This window comes from Sciurus carolinensis, chromosome 11, assembly GCF_902686445.1.
Source record: "Sciurus carolinensis chromosome 11, mSciCar1.2, whole genome shotgun sequence".
Taxonomy (NCBI): domain Eukaryota; kingdom Metazoa; phylum Chordata; class Mammalia; order Rodentia; family Sciuridae; genus Sciurus; species Sciurus carolinensis.
In genome coordinates, this window is record NC_062223.1 from 11,159,069 (window position 1) to 11,175,952 (window position 16,884).

The following is a 16,884-nucleotide window of genomic DNA, read 5'->3' on the forward strand; positions in this document are numbered from 1 at the left end:
AACGGAGGAGGCGGGGTGCGCTCTGCGCGGAAGGAGTGGGCGAGGTCGATCGGTGGCTGCAGCTGCTTTGGGAGACGAAACCCGTATGAAAATGAGAAGGCGGGACGAGCGGAGAGGTTGGAGTATCTGCATATGCATGAGGGGTGGAACCTAGAACAGCTACGGGGGCGCTGCCCCTCTTCCTTTTCCCCTTCCCCCAAGATAACGCCCACTGGGCACTCGAACCGCAGACTCAGTATCCCCACAAAGCTGCGGAACCCAGGGTAGGAGAAGCTGACCTTAAACATGCAAGTATCCCTGGATTGCGAGTCCCTGGAAGGCAGGGCCATTAAGACCCGGACGGAGAAAACTCAAGGTCACTGCGGTGACCGAATGAAGGTCACGGGGAAGGGCGGGGCCACGTGCGTCCGCCTCACGCGGGAAGCCACGCACTGACTCATGGAGCACACATAGACTCTTTTAATTTTTCTAGGGCTGGAGATGGGTTTGGAACTGGGGAGGGAACAGGACAGGGGTTAGAGTCAGGCGGTCGCTCAAGTCGGAGGTTCACTGAAACATGGAGTTCAGCCTCTTATTCTTGCGCCTCCTGAGCCCCTCGACGTATCGCTGCAGCTCTTTAGTCATGAAATGGTCCTTGCCGATCAGGGACCGGTAGCCTTGGAGGAGGGCAGAACTGGCTCGGGTCTGTGAGCTCCTGCAGGCCTCCCCACCAGCAGGCGCCGCATGTGTGATTCGAGGAACTGGGAACTTTGGCTCTCCACGGTTCTCAGTGTTAAGGCTGGAGAAGATGCTGCAGGCCAGAACCAGAGCCTGCAGCTTTGCGGACACCCGGACCGCCCACTCTAAATAATCGTCTCGGCCCTTCTCCCCGCTGGACGTTCATATCATAAACAGAAGTTTACCCAAATAATACACTGTCTATAATCCCGACTCCTCACAACTCTCCCACCTGGCAGGGAGCCAGGGCACACAAAAGCTGGCATTCCGTTGGGCAAACGGATAGAGAAACAGCCTCACAAAACCAGACTAGCTGAAAAGGGGCTCCCTTAAGTGGGGCTCTACTAAATGGTCACCCCATGCTCTTCTCCTTGGGTATTGTGTCTGGTCTCTCAACTTTTAACTTTTGAAGGGCCCTTCGAATTTTTTTGAGTGCTAAGGGAATCTGACAGGGCATACACATCCTGAAACTCCATTCCCACAGGCCCATGTCCAGTAAAATCCACCAAGATCCTTGCGTATGTGTGTGTGTGTGTGTGTGTGTGTGTGTGGAAGTTGTCAAGGAAGGGGAGCTCACTCTTGAGGGCTTTGTTGAGGATTTCCAGAGCTTCATTCTCCATGAGTTCCACCAGGGGCAGCGGAAGCTAGAAGAGCAGTAATAGGCTCAGGCATTCCATAGACCCCATTTCTGCCACAGCTGAAATGCCCTCCATCCCTGCAGCCCCAAGACCCCTGACAGCCTGCCAACCACCCCCCACCCTTTCACTGTTGCAACCCTCAACTTATCCACCCCCCCACCTCCACCCCATGACACCTTCCCTGGGCCCCTCCAACCCTGTTCTGTTGCTCTGCCCAGTAGGCTCTATGGGGTGTGTACTTCGAGATACTGATCACTGATATTGAGGAAGAACTTTCTGGGAAAAGAAAAAAGAGGGTCAGTCATCTGCATCTCTGTTCCCTGGAACAGAGATGTATGGGTAGTCATGTGGGGAGAGAAAGTGGGGTTCAGAGACCGGCTCCATGTGCTACATTAACTGGAGATGGTATGGGACAGCAGTTATTCCCTGGACTTTAAGAACCCCACCCACACAGGTTTCATTCTTCCTGCCCCATTCTGTGAGACTTAGAGCCAGTGACTTGCAACTTTCTGGACCTCATTTTCTTCATCTGTAAAATGATCTGTAAAAGAGTGGCCTGCAGTCCAACATGGTGGCATTAGTTGTAGTACCAGGGACTCAAGAGGCTGAGGCAAGAGGGTGGCAAGTTTGAGGCCAGCCTGGGCAATTTAGTGAGGCCCTGTGTCAAATTAAAAAATAGGGGCTGGGGAGATAGCTCAGTCGGTAGAGTGCTTGCCTTGTAAGCACAAGGCCCTGAGTTCAATCCCCAGCACCCAAAAAAAAAAAAAAAAATTAAAAATAAAAAAGAGCTGGGAGTGTAGCTCAGTTGTAGAGCACCCTGGGTTCAGGTCATGGAGTTTCAAGGCAACAATACAAGCAAAGCCCTGTGTTTGGCACAGAGCCAGGACTCAATGTGTTCATTCTTATATTGTTATATTATTGGTTCTAATTCCCTGATCAAAGTGGAAAGTGAAAGTGCAGAGGTGGGAGGTAAATCCCAAATAGTGCCTGATAGGTGCTAGATGCTTAAAAGTTGTAACCAATGCCAAGACATAATAGAGCACGCCTGTAATTCCAGCTGTGGAGGAGGCTGAGGTCGGAGAATAGTAAGTTCAAGGCCAAAACAAGCAATTTAGCCAGATCCTGTCTCAAAATAAAAAGGGCTGAGGATGTAGCTTGGTGGTAGAGTCCTAGAGCTCAATTCCCAGTACCTTGGGGTGGCAGGGCTGTTAGTGATATAGTTCAGTGGCAGAGCTCTTGCCCAGCAAGTCCTGGGTTGGATCCTCATACCCTCCACCCCACAAAAAAAAAAAGTACGGATCTGACTTGAAGCTTTTTGGTGCATGTCTCTAGGGTCCGGCCTGGTAAGATGCCTTCCCGGTAGGGGGCGCTCCAGGAATGTCTGGTTGAACTAAAGCAGGAAGGAGTCGTCCTGGCGCCCCAGTCAAGGAATCCTGGAAAGTTGAATCCCATCTCTTACCCCCACCCCCATCTTAGAGCAAGGGAAATTGGGGCCTTGGCCAGTTCCTGCCCTGTGGGCACCCACAACCTGGCAAGGCCACACTGACCTAAGTCAGAATAGTCATCCACCTCCACTTGGTCTTGCAGGGAGACGCTGGAGCTCAATTCCAACTCCTCTCGCTTGAAGTTGACCTTGTCACTCAGAGAAATGGACTCTCCATCTTCCTTCCAGTGGCCCTTCAAGCTGGACCGCCCGCGAGTACTGTCGTCTGGGACCATGACCTCCTCGTAGTACTTGTCGCAGACCTCGGACAGGGGCACGTCCATTTGTGTCTGCGACATCGAGGCCATGGTCCACCTATTCCGAATGTCGGGGTGCGGGTTCGGCCTCTCTGAGCCGCGGCGTGGTGGAGACTTGGACAACGCCTGTGGGCCACATACAACGAGAGAAGCCAAGGGTCGGGGGAAGGGCAGGCTGGGAAGGCGACTTTGAGTCGGGACCTGTGGGGACTCTGGGGCACGGATTGGTGGGAGCTGCAGGGAGCCAGGGCTGAGTGAGAGGTTCCACCAGGGGCCTGGATGGGACCTGGGGTGAATCTGGAGGGCTGATGGGTGAGGGGTCCGGGGAAAGTTCTTACTTTTAAAGGCCTTTCCTCCATGGTTCAGCCCCAACGGACACAGTCGCCACAGGCCTCAGGGCGGGGAGAAGAGGGTCACGCTCCAGGAAGTGGGGACGCGACCTTCGAAATGGCTGGGGTCTCGCGCGCGGACAGTTCAAACCACAGTCCTCCACGCCCTCCCTCCCAGCCCACCGCTATTCGGGGTGCTGAGGTTGAAGACCCCTACCCGGTCGCCTCCAGGCAGAGACGGGAGTCTAAGTGCAGCCAAAGGGGCTACGATTTATCCGACGTGATCGCCCGGGGGTCCCGCGGTGGCCCGAGGAAAGGACGCCCACGCCCACTCGCATGCCCCGAGCGCACGCCCGCAGTGGTGCAGACTGACGTTTATTTATGCAGGCTTTGAGGCACAGAAGTGAGATGTGCTGAGGGACAGGCCCGGCCAGAGCAGCGAGACAGAAAGGCTTGGGGGTCTGGAAATGGACAGAAGTGAGGAAGGGGCCGAGGCGAGAGGCTGCGCACAGGCGGCCGGGAGCCTCCTCCCCAGGCTTCAGCCGCATTGAAAGAGGGCTCTTTGGTCGAATAAGCCAAGCATGCCGGGGAGACAGCAGGAACGAAGCCCTTTGAGAGGCCCGCGCCAGGGATCCTGCCCCTACACTGGCACGCCTTTGTCTCGGGGGCGCCCGGGACCCCGGGGCCGCGCTGGCTTCCTGGGGGGGTTGGGACGGCGACGACCCCGCGGCGCCCGAGGCAGCGCGCAGCCGCGCTCGCTCTGCGTGTCAGAGGACTCGTCGATGAAGGCCAGATTCTCGCTGGGGTAATCCAAGGCGGAGGCTGTGGGCGGGGAAGGCGTTTGGACCTTCTCCGGGGGTGCAGGAGATGGGGGTTTGCGGACCGGCTGCGCTGGACAGGGCGGTGGGGGCAGGAGTGGCGGCTCCTTCTCCTGCGGTGGTACGGTGGGCCCGGCTCGCTGGGTCACCCGCGCAGTCACTGTGCCAGTCCAGCTGGCAGCCTGCGCCGTGAGGCCACCCATCTGCGCGGGGAGGAACAGTAATCCTCGACCAAGGGTCCGTGACCCCCTCTGCAACCCGGAAGCCTGTCCCTTCCCCAGTGAGGCATCAGCATTGCTTTTGCCTGGTCCTCCAGACTCAGCTGGCCGAGGATAGGGCTCCTCGCCTAGGCTGCGCGCCCTCTTCTCTGGCACCAGCACTGAATCGCGCCCTTCTCCGGGAGTCTTTTAGAAAAATCCCATTTTTATTTCAGAATTCCCCCTAGTACCGGCAGAGCTTTGCGCCACTGTCCTGCCAGTTGCTCTCAGTATGATGGCAAAACACAGTTAAATGTATATTTAGATAAATGGCAAATAAATTTTTAGAATAGTACATCTCTTGCAATTTTTAAGACATATACTAAAAGGTTGTTATTAAACAAACGCCAGGTCCTCACACGCACTAGGCAAGTGCTCTACCACGGAAGTACACCCCCAGCCTTTCTTATTTTATTTTGATACAGGGTCTCGGTAAATTATCCAGGCTGGTTTCCAACTTGCCATCCTCCTGCCTCAGCCTCCCCAGTAGCTAGGATTCCAGGCATGCACCACTATACCCGTGGCTTTCTCCATTTTTATTTGCAGAAATCTGACAACCCTATACATGAGGGCAGAGAGGTGGTAGAGTCCTCTCAAATCTGAGTTTACCGCTCTGCTGCCAGCAGGGCACACACGGGGTCTCAATCTGTGACTGAAGACCTAGTGTGGAGAGACCACGCTCTAAAGTGAGACAGACCGGCCAACCAGCTACTAGAGTTCAACTCACAATAGCGCTACAGCGCAGGCGCGGCCCCAACACAAGCGCGCATACCTCTGCCCGAGTGCGGCGGGACACCACTCGCAACCAGTTCCCGATGGTGGTGAGCACCGAGGCGAAGTAGGCCAGGCCGAGCAAGATCCAGAACCACACCAGCGGCTGGTAGGCTGGAGAGTCCTGTCTGGGATCGGCGCCTGGAATACCCCCAGGGAAGAAGGAAAGAAGTTGATTTGGGGGCAGGCCTGTGAGCCCTGGTTCACTGCTGGGCTTCACTGCCCGGCTTCACAGCTGCTTGAGAGAGCACGCCCTCCCCAGAGAAAGGGGATGTGCTAGAGTGATTGCAGCAGACATGCAAGCTAACAGCATGCAAGACATGACATGGCATGGGTGGGGTGCACTTTTTATACGTGTGAGCATGCGTGGGACCCACACGTGCAAAGGTGTCAGTGTGCATGTAGGTGTGCTGCATGAGTGGAGGAACGATGGTTCATTCCAAGATGGGTGTGCCGCCTGGAATCCAGAGTGAGAGTGCAGAGCCTTTGACAAGAGGGAAGTGAACAGGGAAGAGCAGCCTCACCGGCCACGTAATCGCCGAAGCCCACGGTGGTGAGCGTCACTATGACAAAGTAGATGGCCTCCAGCTTGCTCCAGTCCTCCATATAGCAGAACACGAATGTGGGCGTGAGGACAAAGAGCAGGCAGCCGATCAGCAGGAAGAGCATCGCAGAAAGCACTCGCACCAGCCCTGGTGGCACGTGCCACTTCTGCAGGGAGGGGCATAGGCAGGACCACAGAGACACCAACAACCTCCACACCCATTTCCCCCAGCCCTGACCCGGGAGCCTCCGAGAGAGAGAGAGAGAGAGAGAGAGAGAGAGAGAGGTTTGTGCCCTCTGGGGGCGGGTGCTCACGTGCAGGTACCTAAGGAAGGCTACCCCATCCCAGCTCAGCACGAGGGTAGGAAGGATGTGGAGTAGCTCACCAGGAAGATTGCTTCGATGTGACCAATGCCGCGGCGCAGGGAGGAGCCAAGTCGGTCCCCGACCCCTGCCAGCAGGATCCCAAACAATGGGATCCCCACCAGTGCATAAAAGATGCAGAAGAGGCGCCCAGCATCTGTGCGCAGAGCTGCATTGCCATAGCCTGGGCAGAGGGGCAGAGCAGGGAGTCTAGGCGCTGCCTGCACCCTCGACCTCTCCCTGCACCTTCCCCCATAAGGAAATTCCTTGCCCCTGCCCTCCTCCACATGCTCCGTCTCCTCCCCCACCGATGGTGGTGATGATGGTCCCTGAGAAAAAGAAGGCGCTGCCCAGGTTCCAGGCTGAGTGGCTGCTGTTACTGGTCGAGTTGGTTTCTGGGTCTGCACCCCCTCCCAGGGCATTAGCCACATCCTGCAGGACAAGGCACAGAAGGAAACCTCAGTCCTTCCTTCCCGTCCAGCCGATTCCCTGCACCACTACCACTCTTCTCCCCTTCCCCCCCCCCCCCCCCCCCCCCCGATCTCCTTGAATATGACCATTCCTTACAGCCCAGGATGCAAACTGGGGAGCCCAATCCACCTGCAGTCAAGTTCGTGTGATCTCCACAATATTTCAGAAACACTTGAGTTACCTGCCTCCTAGTTTCAAACAATAGATTCCTAATTTTACAGTCAGGAATACAAACCCTGGGACCAGACTCCTGGGTTCAAATCTCTGCCTCCGTTTCTGCATCTATCAAGTGGGGGGTGATGATTGTAGCACCAACCTTACAGACTTGTCCTCAAGAGTTAAAGCACTAAAACAAAGTAAGCCCCAGTGTATTTGCTGGATAACTGCTCACATGGCAATCTTGTCCTGTGATTTCCAGCTTTCCACAGATCCCACTCCTCCCACTGCCCCTGTGGAGACTCAGTTTGAGTCCCTTGCTTTAGACAATTAAAGAAAGTTAGGGAACTTCCCTCCAAAAGTGTTCTTATACTGGTAAATTTTGCTTCCAATATTAGGATGTTCACATGCCCACATACACAAACACACGTGCACGCACGCACACACCACTGAAGTTCATGCTAAACTCAGTGTTATATACTAGGTGCTCAATAAATATTATAGAATGGATGACTATTTGTCTGCCCCTCTGGCCACCCTGCAGTTTCCTCTGGACAGGGTCTGTGTTTTGAGAGTGCTTGTTCTAGATGATGGGAGGTCAGAGGATAAGGAGGAGGCTGTGCAGAGGGACCTTCCCCAAGAAGCACAAGGACAGTGTCTGTGGGGATCTTAAGCCACCTCTTTTCTACTTGACTCCAGTCCTCATTAGCAAGACCCTTTCCAAATTCATCGTCCTAAAGTGACTGCTTCTGTCAGAATAGAGCCTGGACTCTCCAGTCAGGCACACAAACCCCTTTTCAAACTGGTCCCAACCACCCTTTCCCCAGTCCTCTCTCCTGGGACTCTGCTTTGTTACCCCATGTTACAGCAACCTCCCCCCCCAGATTTTCTAAGATGATGCCATTTCCTCTAATAATGATTTTTAAATAAAAGCAAGAGGTGAAATACTAATTAAAAGTGATTTAATTTTTGTTTCGTGACACTTTTCCAATAAATTCTGCACTTAGGGGGAAAAAAGCCTTCGTCATTCTGTGTTCTAATTTCTACTTCAAATGACTAGGCATCTGCTAACTTCAGGTTCTGCAAAACACTCCAGAGCTTTCCAGATTCCACGCCTTTGCCCATGCTGTTCCTCGACTGGGAGTGGTTTGTCCCCAATCTCTAAACGCTATCCCTCTCACCTGGCTCCCTTCAATTGCCAGCTATTCCCCAAGGCCCCTGAATCTCCCTTGTCACCCCTAGTGCCCAGCCCTGGGCCCAGCCCAGAGTGAGTGCTTAACAAAGGAGGGGAAGCTCCATTTCCAAGCACTGTACAGTGAGCTGTCTGTCCTTGGATCTCTCTCCTCCCTAGACGTGGCATTTTCCAAGGCAGAGTCTGCTTCTGCTCCACCAACACAACCCATGGGACACAGCACCACAGCTGCTAGCACACAGTAGGTGTCTAACTGCTGCACAGTTGCCTAATCCAGATAGTAACTCTTATTGTGGAAGAGAAGTAAAGCAGTTGCCACCCCACCCCCAGGTCCTGCCCCTCCTTTTCTTCTTTCTTACCCAGGAAAAAAGCAGTTCCTGTGCAAATAAAATAGGTCAGATTCTCTCCCTCCCTCTGCCCTGTGGTCTGGCCAAACGCACTCTCCGCCCAGGCCTCTGAGTCTTGTCCTGCTTTCTGGAAGTGTCAGAGGCACGTCAGGCCACCTGAGTCCTGGCCCCTCCCCACCCTAACCTCTACCCTGGTTCCTGCCACCCTGGGAGTCTGCTGGAATGCTGGGACTTCCACAGCAGAAGCCCCTCCCTCAATGAAGAACAGGCGGGGAACAGGGGTACTTGTCAGTAAAGTAATAATTATTAATTTATTAAAGCTAGATAGGTTTTCATATGACAGTGACTCAGAAATCAGACCAAGTACAGAGGAGCTCACCAACTGTACCCCAGAAGGCTGAAGCTCAGAGTTTCCTTAATGAGGGAGGTGACCAACAGTGGCTTGGGGAAGCTGATCTCTGGCCATGCCCACTACCACTTGCCTGCTCTGGTAAGCTTGTGTCTCGGCGGAAGGGGTCCGGAGCCCTTCTCCTCAGTGCCTGGACAGGAATCCTCCAGAATCATCTGTGTATGCATCTATGCACACTTTGGGGGATGGAGGGGGAGGGTTCACAGTGTTCTTGGGCTTCTCTAAGGCATCTGTGACTCCAAAAATGTATAGAAGCCAGTGGAGGTAGGGTTGCCAGCTTTTGCAAGTAAAAATATTACATGGGACATACTTATATCAAAATGGCATTGGTCGTTTAGCTGAAATCCACATGGAACTGGGCATGTTGGATTTTAACTGGTAACCTAACTGGATGAGACCTGTGCAAATGTAACATTCCATGTGCTCCAGCCATTTATTCATTCATTTCTCCTTCATTCAGTCACTAGCCCACGCTCCAGGAGACACTGCAGGAGCACAGCCTGGTGCCAGGCACTGCCAGCAAAACAAAGACCCCCCGTGGCCGCCATATTGAAAACAGAGCTCTGGATCCCAGCCTCTGCCCAGCACCCCCACCCCAGCTGCATCCAGTCTTGAGGGATGTGGATCGGGAAGCAGCAACCCAACATAGGGCCCTCTGGGGCTCTGCTGAAGGGGCTCTGCCCCCACGCACCTTGATGAAGTCCCCCAGCTCGTGCTCATTCACACATGGATGGGCCTTCAGGAACTTCTCTCGGACCTCCCCCAGGTCCCTCTGGGCCTGCTGCTCGTGTGGCTGCTCCAGGGCCCGGAACACCAGGGCACCTGACACCAAGTAGAGCAGGACCAGCGCCAGCAGTGCCAGTAGTGTGGTGCTGCGCATGGCACGCCCGGGGGCAGAGCCGGCTGCGCTGCCCCCCTGGGGAGGTGGGGCAGGGGGCTCCTGGGGAGCGGTGGTCACTGTGGGCAGAACCAGGGATGCTAGGGTCAATAAACTGGCTTGACACCCCACACCCTCCTTCTTGATCCCCTCCACACCCAAGGTCCTCAAAACCTCCAGCTTTACTATCCACAGATGTACCCCCCTCACTTCCGTCTGGTAGGAGGGAACACCCAGTCCTCCCACTCCAACCTCCCTCTTACCTCCACTGCCTGGCCCTCAGCCCCTGTCCAGGGGCTCCAGGGTGTGAGAAAAGAGGAGGGCGTCGGGAAAGGAAAGGAAGAAGAACGGAGGAGAGCAGCCTGCCTTGGGGGAGGCAGGGTGAGTGAGGAATGCGGAGGGCCTGGGGCGGGGGCGTAGGGAACCGGCCTTCTGAGGAAGGCAGAGGGGGCGCGAAGGGAAAGTGGGAGGTGAGGCTGGGCAGCGCTGGCCGGGGACGGGGATGGTCCATCCATGGCTCGCCCGCTGCGGCTGCGACAGCATCTTCGCGGCGCCTCCCTCCCTTCCCGCCTCTCTTGGCTCCCAGGGCAGCCGCGACGGGCCAGGCGGGGAGCCTCTAGGGTCCCCCCCAGCACCCCTCCGGACTTTCGAGGAACCCAGGGGCGGGTCCCGGGCGCAGCGCAATGGAGAGGCCAGGAGCCAGCGAGAGGGAGGGTTCCTGGAAGCGGCCAGGCGCGGGGCGGGAAGGGCCCGACCGGTGCAGCAGCCCCCGGACAGCTGTCAGCTCCCGGGACAGCAGGAGGCGGCGCCCACACACACACGCACACACGCACACACTCGCCCTGACACGCTCCACCACACGCGGCACAAAGACCCGCGCGCCCACGCTCCACCCTGCGGCTCCGGCGCCGCGCTGCCGGGGCTGCACGCACGCACTCCACCGGCACACTCCCGGGCACACCGACTCCCAAGGGAGCGCTGGCGGTGCCTTGGGACCCCAGAAGGTCCAGCGACGTGCGCGCACACACACCAGACCAGGGCCACCGCGCAGCGCCCTCCACCCCGACACGCTGCACACCCGCGGCTTGCTCCCACCGCCTCCCCGCGTCCTCACGCCGACGCCTCGGAGCGTGACGGGCGGCGGGACGCGGCAGCACCCCTCCCGGAGGTGTCCGCCCGCCGGAGGTGGGCGCCCAGAGGGCCTGTCCCGCGCTCCCTCCCGGCACCGATGCCCAGGAGTCCTCCCTGCATCCCCGCGCGCGCTCCGCACTTACTGTCGGCCCCGCTGCGGCTGCGGCCGGGGCTCCCGCGCGGCCTCGCCGGTGCCGGCTGGGCCGCGGAGGCGGCGGCGGCAGCAGGGGCGGAGCGGGCGGCCGCCGGGGCTGGGACCCCCCCTCCCCGCCAGAAGCCCCCTCCTCCCGCGTTTAACCCCTCCAGCGCCGCGCCTCCCTCAGTGCCGCGCCCTAGCCACCGGCACTCCCCGCCACCCTTGTCGCACTAAGCCCTTTACCTGCGGCCGCCTGGCTCCCAGATCTTCGCCAGCCGGGGCCAGTGGATAGCAGAAAAACCAGAAAAGGGTCGACTCTGGGTTCAACCCTCTAGTCTCAGACCAGAGCCCAGCGTGGACAGCAGCCGCCCTGGCCTGAGCATCAGTTGGCCCACATCTCCAGACAGGAACGACGCTAATCTCCTGGCATCCTCCAGGCCCATTACAGGGTTGGGAAGGGCCCTTGTCTCTTTGTCCCTGGAGACAGCCCTGCCCTTGGGCTCAGAATTTATGAGGGAGGGGCCCTGGATTTGGCCCTGAGGCCACCTGGATCTGGTCAATCATGGGGGTTGGGACCCAGCTGAGAAGTCACCAGAGGGGGCATTTCCTACCCCTCTTCTCCTTTCCCCAGCCTTTGGTTCTCAAGGCCATGCCCAGAGATCAGCCCCAGGGGCCTGGGTTGCAGGTGCCTGCCAATGCCACCAAACTGGTGCCAGCATTCTCGAGTCTGCCTGAACAGCCAAGGCCCAGGCAGGTCTTGAACCTGTCCTCGCCCGCCCTCACTCCCTTCTTTATAACCTCTGGGCTCACCCAAGACCTTCCTCTTGCCTCCTGGGGTCCTTTGCCCTCATGGTGCCTGGTTTTAGCCCTGGGCTCTAAGGCCCACCGCCCCCTACTGGTAGGACCCTGGGTAGGTTAGCAAGCTCTCTGGAGGGTCCCTGTTCCCACTTACAGAAAAAGGGTAATTATCACTTCAAGGCCTGTTCAGGGCATTTAAGAGGTCAGCATTTATAAATGCTCAGAACAGAGCCTGGCAGCCCAACCAAGTGCTACAGATGTCAGCAACTTCCCTTTCAATGCGAAGGGACTGTCCAGCTTCCAGCTAATTCTCTGGGTTTCAGAGGAGCTCTGCAGAGGCCCTGCAGGCTTGGCCCCCAGAATCATCTAAGCAAAGGGTTTCAAGGCAGGCTAGTGCCAGGTCCTGGGAATTTCAGGGAGCTGGACCCATCAGGAATCAGACTCCGATAACTCCCAGCCACAGGACAGATCTGCCAGGATATCAGGAACAGAGCAGTGACTATGCTATTAGGGGCAGCCCTCCCATGTGGGCAAACCCACACCTGGATGGGAGCCAGATGCTGTTCCCCCCAAGTCAACACCTCTTCTGTGGGTCCTCACTGAGCCCTCGCACCTGCAGGCCACGTTAGGAGTGGTGAGAGGGAAACCAGCAGGCCTCCACAAACCTAGTCACATTATCACAGTGCCGTGGGGCCTAGGAGAGGGGCTTCAGCTCCTGACCAGAGATGGAAGGCTTCAGCTTCATAAAGTATGTGATTTAGGGGGAGGGCAGTGCAGGGGAATGAACCCAGGATCTCCTGCATGCTAGACGAGCTCTTCCACTGAACTACACCCAGCCCCAGAGAGATGTTTTGGGCTGGGCATGGTGGCACACAATCCCCGGAGTCTCAGCTACTTGCAATAAGGCTGAGGCAAGAGGATTGCGTGTGCCCAGGCGTTCAGAGCCAGCCTGGACAATATAGTGAGACCCCATCTTTTAAAAAAAGTAAGTCAAACGTGGTGGCACACATCTGCAAACCCAGCTACCTGGAAGTCTGAGGCAGCAATATCACAAGTTCCAGGCCAGCCTGGGCAACTTAGCAAGAACCTGTCTCAAAATAAAAGGGCTGGGGATGTGGCTCAGTGGTAGAGAACCACTGGATTCAATCCTATTACCACAGTGAGAGGAACCTAGCCCAGCCCAGTTTCTAGAACAGTCTCCCCATGACAGCTGCAGGTCCCTCCCTCTCAGTGCCCTCCAGCCTTGATGAGGTGAGTAGCCGTGCCCAGCCCAGCACACCCCTTTAAGGGCCAGAGTCTGATCAGCTTGCAACCACACAGGCACAGGTGAGAGCAACACAGACAGGTGAACGGACGAGGGGCACAGACACTTTATTGAGTGGCAGGCACAGGAGAGGTAGCTGGCTCCGGTGTGGAAGCGTAGGTGGCAGGTCATGCCAGGGCGCTGTAGGCATCTGGCAGCCAGGGCCATGCCCTCCTGTCCTAGGGGCAACGGCACAAGCTCACTACGACAGGAGCAGCAAGGAGCCGGCCAGAGGGGGCTGTCATGGCCCCTGGGATCCTGGGCAAGAAGCGGCAGATAAACTTGGCACAGGGGCCTGGGGTGAGGGGCACGGGGGTCTGGGTGCTCTGGGCAGGTAGCAGAAGGGGGATCACGTCTGTGGGGTGGAGTAAAGGCTGTGGTGATGGCCGCCTGGTCCTGGCACCTGGGAGAAGAGCAGAGGAGTGGTCCTCGTCTGGCTGCCCCCACACCAGCCCGGCTCACGCCCGATGGCACCGTACCAGCTGCCAGAGCCTAGGCTGCCCGACATGCTGCAGGCAGAGAAGCAGGGTCAGTCCTAAGGCAGTAATCAGGGCCATATCACAAGAATAGGGGAGGAAAAGAGGCTTAGAGTGCCTAAAACCCAAAGCTCCTGGGTCCAGGGCAAACAGCATCCTGGGCCGGGGGTGGGGGACTTGGCACTAGGAACCCAGAGGGGACCTAACCTAAAACATGGAAAAACCAAGGCCAGGTGTGGGGTCGTGTGGGTGGGGTGAGAGGAAGACAGGGCTCTCGCCCCACTGCCTGGCGGAACCGGCCAGGGGACAGGCAGGCCTCCTACCTGGTGCTCTCGCCCCGGCTGTGCTCCCAGGAGCAGGGCTCGTCCTCACAGTGCCCAGCCCGATCGAAGAAGTAGGAACGGGAGCCGAAGACCTGCCCGTTGAGGATGCGGCTGGTGCTCTGGGGTGGGGGAGAGTCACCGTCATCCACACTTTCTCCCGCCTCCCGCAACTGTCCCCAGACCCTGCCCAGGATTCCCAGGGTCCAGTCTCTTCCACTAGCCCCACAGAGGGGACAGAGGCCTCACCAGGTCCTGCGGGGGCCGGTGCACGCGGAAGAAGCCCACCAGCAGGGTGGTGGGCAGCAGCTCCCACACGAAGAGGATGAGGCCAAACACCAGGTAGCCCTTGTTCCCCAGGTCGTTGACCAGATCCGCCTGGGGGAAGGCAGGAGCTTGGCCAGTCTGCATCCTGCGCGAGTGGCACCAAGACAGGGCAAGGCCACACAGGGCAGGCACCACGCTGGTGAGTGGCAGGCACGCCGAACACTCACCTGATCGGAAACGTTGTACCAGTCATAATCGAAGGCATCCAGCCGGCTCCGAGGGGCCAAGGCCAGGGCTGCCAGGTTGTAGCAGGCCCGGCTGGCATACAGCAGGACCATGGCACCACCCATTGCAGCCGCCTGGCACACACTGGTCCCCTAGCACAGATGACAACAGAGGCTCCTCAGGAAGGGGCAGCTCCCAACTTCCTCCGTGCCCTGACGACCACTGCCCAAAGATCCCCAAGGATACCTGGGCATCAGGGCTTGTGGCCCTACCTTGGCCTCCAGGTAGATGCTAGTGGAGGGGGCCCGCCGGGCGACGAGGCAGAGGCAGGCAGCAAGAGAGAGGGCGCAGATGACAAAGAGGGAGTCGCTCACCAGGACGCGCACCAGCAGTAGGGCCCAGGGCTGTGCCCGGCGCCGGCGGGACAGTACTGCACACAGCACGTTCACCAGCAGAAAGATCAGCGAGGCCCCCACGAAGGCCCCTCGGACCGCCAGCCTGCAGCCCACAGCACAGTCAGTCCCAGATCACGGACCGCCCTTGGCACTACCCACCAACCACACTACCTCCCCCAGGACGCCACGGTGTCAGAATCAGAGCATCCAGTCTGAACACTCCTCTGCCAATTTTACAGATTGGGAAACTGAGGCCCAAAGAGGTCAGAAGGTGAGCGACAGCAGTGGCATCTTGGAAAGAAACACCAGACTGGAAGTCAAAAGTCTAGATCTGAGCTCTGGCTCTGCTTCCTGCCAGCTCTGTGACCTTGAACATGCTCCTTTATCTGGCTGGGCCTCAGTTTCCTCAAGTTGCAAATAAAGATAAGAACTTCTCAGGTAAGTTGTTAAAAGAAAGACGTATGTGAAAGCTCTTTATGCACTGGAAGACAATGTGCAATGACAGGGATACTGTGGCCCAAGGTCACCCAGAAGTGCAGCTAGGCTTTGTGACTTCCACGGGCTGGAGCCTCCAGTCCTTTCTCCACCATGGATGGCACTGGTACCTTCTCCTCACAGTGCACAACGCTGCGATCACTGTTTCCCCTCACGTATGCAAGCCTCTGCTGAACCACCTGCGCCAGGTGCCTGAACTTCTCCAAGCTCTTTCACAAACATTCCCTAGGTTCCCCTTGCCTCAGCCCAGCAAGGTGGGCTGCTCTCTGCCCCTGCCCTGGGGCTGAGCCTACCAGTGCCCCAAATACTTACAAGCCTCGGCTCATCTCTGGCCGACGCTTCGCCTTGGCCTTGAACACCACCTGGGAGCAGAAATGCTCATCACTCCTTTGGGCCCTTGGGACCTGCCCCCCTCATGCCCCATCCCTTACCACAATTACCTGGGCAAAGTAGAGGTTCATAAGCGTCAGTGTGAAGAACTGCAGGCAGACAGGACAGCAGTAGAGAAGCCAAAAGGGCAGAGGCCCCAGGCGGTTGGCTCGGGGAGTGTCTCGGAAGTAGAAGGAGAAAAGGGTAGTACGCAGGGCGGCCCAGAGAAGACAGAGTGCCAGGAACACTGTCTGATAGCTGAGCCGCTTGTGCCCATACAGAAGCACCAGCCAAAGCTGGGCATAGACGGAGAAGAAGAGCAGGGCATACAGGGTAGTGTAGGCCGCGGTCAGCCCCAGGGTCACAGTAGGTGGCAGGGCAGGAACCAGCCCGGCAGCAGGCACCAGGCCAGACAGGTTACTCTCCATGTCAGGGAAGGAGGCCTGAATCCCAGAGACAGAGATGGAGGACTGACGGGGGTGGGGGGCAGGGAAATAAATACGGAGGGTACAGTGACAGAGATGGGGACTCAGAAAGAAAGAAGTTGTGGCTGGCCAGGACCTTTCTCAACAGAAAGACCCCTGCCCTTGGAAGACACCGGCAACCTGGGTCCCTGGCTCTGGGATGTGGAAAGGCAGTCTTCTCTCCAGGGCAAAGGAGGTGGGGGGTGGGGATGTCTCTCTCTGGGCTGGCCTCAGAGCCAGGGGGATGTGGGGATGCAGAGGCTGAAGGAGAGGAGTCCCTCGTTCGTGGTCGCTCGAGTCGGCCTGGCAGGAGGGGGAGAGCCAGCCAATACCGGTCAGCTTAGGGCAGCGGTCGCTGCGGGGGCGCCCAACGCCCGGCTCTCCCCCTCCCCACGCTGGGGGGCTCTCTCCCCTCCAATAATCCGGATTGGGGCCTCCTCCTCCGTCCTTGGGAATCCAGACGTGGCCCCCCGCCCACCGCGTCCACCCTCCCGCCGCTGAGGGCGGGAAAGGCCGATGCCCAATCCTCAGGCCGCGGCTGGGGGAGCGGGCTCCGGTCGCCGGGACCCGGGGCTCCAGCTCCCCGGCTCCCGCTGCTCCGCCCCCTCCTGCGCCTGCGCGGGCACCGTTCGCTACGCAAATTGCGCAGAGGCCGGCTCTGGCTCCGCAGCCCCGCACCGCGCCCGGCGTGGAGCCTTTCGAGAATCGGGCAAGCTGCGCCGCCAACGGGCTCCCGGAATACGGGAGCCGGCAGGCGGCGGAGAGGCCGAGGCCCCGCCGCACCCAGCGTCCGCTGGGGAGGACCGTGACCTGGGCCGACGGCGGCCCTTGCTTGTTTGGAAGACCGCCCGTTCCCACACTTAAATCCCCTATTCTC

The 16,884-nt window shown here is 58.1% G+C and overlaps 3 protein-coding genes and 1 long non-coding RNA gene across 7 annotated transcripts; 1 reads left to right on the forward strand and 3 right to left on the reverse strand.

Moving 5' to 3' along the window:
* Positions 1–38: 38 nt before the first annotated feature.
* On the forward strand, positions 39–4,794 carry LOC124958535 (uncharacterized). Its single transcript, XR_007103906.1, has 2 exons — positions 39–116; positions 2,943–4,794. It is a non-coding gene; the product is annotated as an uncharacterized LOC124958535 (long non-coding RNA).
* Catsperz (catsper channel auxiliary subunit zeta) lies at positions 450–3,575 on the reverse strand. 2 transcript variants are annotated; one of them, XM_047516656.1, is made up of 5 exons: positions 3,434–3,575; positions 2,903–3,221; positions 1,552–1,631; positions 1,295–1,361; positions 450–656 (listed from the first exon to the last, which is right to left on the reverse strand). In XM_047516656.1, the coding sequence occupies exons 1-5, from the start codon at positions 3,452–3,454 to the stop codon at positions 547–549; spliced, it is 597 nt and encodes a 198-aa protein (XP_047372612.1). In that variant the 5' UTR covers positions 3,455–3,575; the 3' UTR covers positions 450–546. The 2 variants fall into 2 exon arrangements, with proteins under 2 accessions (XP_047372612.1, XP_047372611.1); XM_047516655.1 differs by having other exon boundaries at positions 514–1,361.
* Positions 4,056–11,250, reverse strand: Kcnk4 (potassium two pore domain channel subfamily K member 4). 3 transcript variants are annotated; one of them, XM_047516653.1, is made up of 7 exons: positions 11,139–11,250; positions 9,443–9,708; positions 6,485–6,608; positions 6,200–6,360; positions 5,795–5,981; positions 5,272–5,411; positions 4,056–4,445 (listed from the first exon to the last, which is right to left on the reverse strand). In XM_047516653.1, the coding sequence occupies exons 2-7, from the start codon at positions 9,629–9,631 to the stop codon at positions 4,065–4,067; spliced, it is 1,182 nt and encodes a 393-aa protein (XP_047372609.1). In that variant the 5' UTR covers positions 9,632–9,708; positions 11,139–11,250; the 3' UTR covers positions 4,056–4,064. The 3 variants fall into 3 exon arrangements, with proteins under 3 accessions (XP_047372609.1, XP_047372606.1, XP_047372608.1); XM_047516650.1 differs by lacking the exon at positions 11,139–11,250 and adding an exon at positions 10,903–10,961; XM_047516652.1 differs by lacking the exon at positions 11,139–11,250 and adding an exon at positions 9,892–10,170.
* Positions 11,251–13,198: 1,948 nt separating this feature from the next.
* On the reverse strand, positions 13,199–16,606 carry Gpr137 (G protein-coupled receptor 137). Its single transcript, XM_047516654.1, has 7 exons — positions 15,615–16,606; positions 15,487–15,536; positions 14,557–14,782; positions 14,287–14,436; positions 14,042–14,170; positions 13,796–13,914; positions 13,199–13,505 (listed from the first exon to the last, which is right to left on the reverse strand). Exons 1-7 carry the CDS (start codon positions 15,969–15,971, stop codon positions 13,346–13,348), a joined length of 1,191 nt encoding a protein of 396 aa, XP_047372610.1. The 5' UTR covers positions 15,972–16,606; the 3' UTR covers positions 13,199–13,345.
* Positions 16,607–16,884: the final 278 nt, after the last annotated feature.